Here is a 4,094-nt window from a genome sequence, read left to right as displayed (position 1 = left end):
TTGAGCCACCGCGCCCGGCCTAATTTTTGTATTTTTAGTAGAGTAGGGGTTTCACTGTGTTGGCCAGGATGGTCTCAAATTCATGACCTCGTGATCCGCCTGCCTCGGAGTCCCGAAGTGTTGGGATTACAGGCGTGAGCCACCATACCCGGCTAATTTTTGTATTTTTAGTAGAGATGGGGTTTCACCATGTTGGTCAGGCTGGTCTCGAACTCCTGACCTCAGGTGACCCACATGCCTTGGCCTCCCAAAGGGCAGGGATTACAGGTGTGAGTCACCGCACCTGCCCTTTTTTTTTTTGATACAGGGTCTCACTCTGCCACCCAGGCTAGAGTGCAGCAGTGCAACCCTAGGTTATTGCAGCCTTGATCTCCCAGGCTCAAGTGATCCTCCCACCTCAGCCTCCTTAGAGGCTGGGACTATAGGCAGACGCCATCAAAATGGGTTTTAATTTTTTTTTTTTTTTTTAAGAGATGGGGTCTATGTTGCCCAGGGTGCATCATTTGTTTTTGCTTATACGTATTTCAAGTTTCTTAACAGAATATAAGCTGTAACTAAATAAGAAATACTGGCCGGGCGCGGTAGCTCACACTTGTAATCCCAGCACTTTGGAAGGCTACAATCAGGAGTTTGGGACCAGCCTGGCCAACATGACGAAACCCCATCTCTACCAAAAATATGAAAATTAACCAGGTGTGGTGGCGTGCACCTCTAGTCCCAGCTACTCGGGAGGCTGAGGCGTGAGAATCGCTTGATCCCAGGAGGCAGAGGTTGCAGTGAGCCGAGATTGTGCCACTGTACTCCAGCCTGGTTGACAGTGAGACTTGGTCTCAAAGGAAAAAACAAACTATTTTATACATAACATTATTTGTTTGAAGCATCTGTTTCTTCCCAAGACAGATGCAGGGGTGCAGTATGCCCTGAGCACACATCTGTTGGTGTCTGTTGCTGCCTGGGATACTGGGGTAAAAAGTTGCCGGCTGAACTAATGCTGGGTTATTACACTTGTTTCCTTCGGTGGAAAGAATTCTGTGGTCATTGGTCCATCATCTGACATTGAACTTTGCTATGAAGTCCATGGTTAACTTCATCCTCCCCTCCTCTTCTATCTGGATGCTTTAATCATTCCCCATGCAACCCTGAAGCTCAGTAACTTCACCAGGATATGCTGCTTCTCTGCATTCACATCAACCTTCATAATTACGTTTCAGGCTATATGGACCGGTTGAAAATTTTGGCCAAAAAATTCCCCTAAAACCCAAAATCCTTATCTTGTTGTGGGTCCTCCTCACTCTGAAAGTCAACCTGAGTCTTTCAGGGCCCCCCAGGCAGCTCTCAGTACCCGCAAGTGTCCACAAGGACAAAGACCACACAGTCACTCCCACCCAGCATGACCATGGCTCCAGAACATTCTGGAAGCTGTGTGTCCTCTGGGGGCTGCTGGCCTCCTAGAGGTGCCCGGGAGTTTTCAGCACTCCTTACCCAGGTGCACCGCCCTTCCACGAAGTACTTGCAGATGACTTTGCCTTTCTTGTCCGACTGCTGGTGGGGCTTGTCATGGTCACGACTCCGGTAGCTTCCACCACCACCATCCTGCAATGGACAGGGTGTGGATGTAAAGGGGGATGAAAGGAAAGGGTGGAGATGGGATTGGGGTTAATAAGCAGCACGGGAGAAGGGGATGAGGACTCCCTTAAGAGCTCACAAGAGTATCGATGGGCAGGGTGCATCTAACACTGAGGCTGCGTGCACATTTAAGCCCCACGGTGTAGGGTGCTGGTGCCTGGTGAGGAAAAGCTCTAGCCCTTGGAGCTGTTAGTCACTTACACCTGAAGTTCCACACACCTGTGGAGGAACACATCCACCACACCTAGAGGCAGTGGCATGGGCCTCCCTGCAAAACCTTCCAAGACTAACTGGATGGTTCACCTAGAACCTTCTGAACCTCAGAGACATGTTAGGTATGGCTGCAGGTGCTGCTAATGACATCGTTTTAAACACAGGGTCTCAGCAGCAGTACATCTCCTCAAGATATCGCTGGTTATGCTGGTCAACGCTGGCCAGCCCTCTGGGAGGTGGCTAATGACAGCAAGGGGGACAGGATCAGCTTACAGAACGACTCATTAAAGGGAAAAAAGGCTAAGAAGGGATCTTGGCCCAAACATCAGATCAGAGTGGAGTCAACTCACGCCCATGTCCTCATCATAGAAGTCTTCGTCATCGTTCATTCCGCCCTTGTTCATCCCTCCTCGGCTGCCACCTCGGCCTCGACCCCGGCCCATCCCTTTCCCTCGGCCTCGGGAGCCCCTGCCACGGCCTCGACTTAGTCCTGCGGAGGAGAGACGGTGTTAAAACCTGCTGACCACCCCCTCCCCACCCCTGGGACTGGATTCCAGCAACTGCTGGACACCCAGCGTGTCCCCTCCAGGCCCTGCCTACCTCGGCCTCGGCCGTCTTTGGACCGGCGGTACTGGTTCAGCTCCTTGGAGTACTCGTCATAGTCGTCATCTCCCATTGGCTCCTCACTCTCTCCATACTAGAATCCGCAAAGGAGAGGGCAGGAGAGCGTCAGGTAGGAAACAATGAACACCGTCCCCACCTACACACTGCCCCTTTCTGAAGGATGGTGACCATCCAGGGGACTCATACCATAACCCATCTCCACAGAGCCTGACAAAAGACAGGTGGTCCCAATCCTTCCCACTGCAGTCTTCACTCTGAAAACCCAACCCAACAGGCAAACCCAGCATGGCGCCTCCCTACATACACATCGCTGTGGGGCTCCAAAAGGGCAAGTGGGCAGTGGGCCATGGACTGGCGTGGAAGGTCTGTGGGTAGGACCAGGATGGCAGGTGCAGTGCGCCTGCCGCTCCTTCTCCCGGGTGGGGGCAGGGATGAAGGACCACGTGCCTGGCTGGAAATGTCTCTAGAGGACTTTCAGGAAACTTCTCTCTAGTGACAGGATGTTTTTCACAGCACATCCTGTGATACCTCCTTTTTTTTTTTTTGAGACAGAGTCTCGCTCTGTCGCCCAGGATGGAGTGCAGTGGCGCGATCTTGGCTCACTGGAACCCCGCCTCCCGGGTTTAAGTGATTCTCCTGACTCAGCCTCCTGAATGAATAGCTGGGACTACAGGCACGTGCTACCACACCTGGCTAATTTTTTTATTTTCAGCAGAGACAGGGTTTCACCGTGTTAGCCAGGATAGTCTCCACCTCCTGACTTTGTGATCTACCCGCCTCAGTCTCCCAAAGTACTGGGATTACAGGCGTGAGCCACCGCGCCTGGCTGATACCTTTTCTACTTTAAACCACATGAAGGTTTTATCTATTCCAAAATGATAAATGAACATTTTTAAACACATACATCTGCCCTCTGAGGCTTCCTTTCCTTCAGAAGGGTCATATGTCTTCCTACCTCAGCCTCACAGCCTCTATGAGCAGTGCTCACGCCCCGGAAAGCCCACCAGCCTCACCCCGACGTCCCCAGGGCCAGAGGAAACCTTACGTCCATCTCTTCCTCGTAGAAATCCTCTTCATCCTCCGGGTGGTCTCCTCCCATAGAGCCTCTGCCCCTGCCTCGGCTGCCCCTGCCCATGCCACGGCCTCGCGATCCTCCACGGCTTCCTCGGCCCCTGTAGCCCCGGCCCCGGCCTCGGCTGCCTGCATGGAGATTCAGACAGTGAGCCTTCAGCGGGAGCAGATGCCACCAGCAAGAAAGAAGACAACCCACTTTCTGCTTCTGAAGTCAATCACTTCAGCCTCTTCCTCCTCCAAGAAGCCTTCCTAGATGCCCCTGGTAGGCTAGTGGACCCTCTGGTTCTCTCAGTGGGGGTCCCTCAGCTCACTGGACACACAGCTACTGCAGTACTCACTCCCCTTCCTCACAGGGACTTGTCCACTTAGGGCTGCACTGTCCAATATGGCAAACACCAGCCCACGGGCTAATGAGCAACTAACACGTCTGGTCCAAACTATAAGATGCTAGCATTGAAGTGTGACAAGACTAGCCCTGTAGTTTGAACTTGTGATTTAGACAAGAGTCCAAAACACACTCTGGACTTCAAAGACTTAGCTAAAAAAAAAAAAAAAAA

General features: G+C 52.2%; 1 protein-coding gene across 1 annotated transcript in view; it reads right to left on the bottom strand.

Moving 5' to 3' along the window:
- Positions 1–4,094, bottom strand: part of ZC3H4 (zinc finger CCCH-type containing 4) — a 55,860-nt gene that overhangs the window by 21,479 nt on the left and 30,287 nt on the right. Inside the window, exons 6-9 of the mRNA XM_017888906.1 lie at positions 3,509–3,663; positions 2,440–2,536; positions 2,190–2,329; positions 1,483–1,593 (exon numbers count right to left, since the gene is read on the bottom strand). Of these exons, the coding sequence (XP_017744395.1) occupies positions 1,483–1,593; positions 2,190–2,329; positions 2,440–2,536; positions 3,509–3,663 (503 nt within the window). The remainder of the gene's footprint in view (positions 1–1,482; positions 1,594–2,189; positions 2,330–2,439; positions 2,537–3,508; positions 3,664–4,094) is intronic.

This window comes from Rhinopithecus bieti, unplaced genomic scaffold (genome assembly GCF_001698545.2).
Source record: "Rhinopithecus bieti isolate Rb0 unplaced genomic scaffold, ASM169854v2 scaffold_574, whole genome shotgun sequence".
NCBI lineage: Eukaryota > Metazoa > Chordata > Mammalia > Primates > Cercopithecidae > Rhinopithecus > Rhinopithecus bieti.
This window is presented reverse-complemented; position numbering and strand designations above follow the sequence as displayed.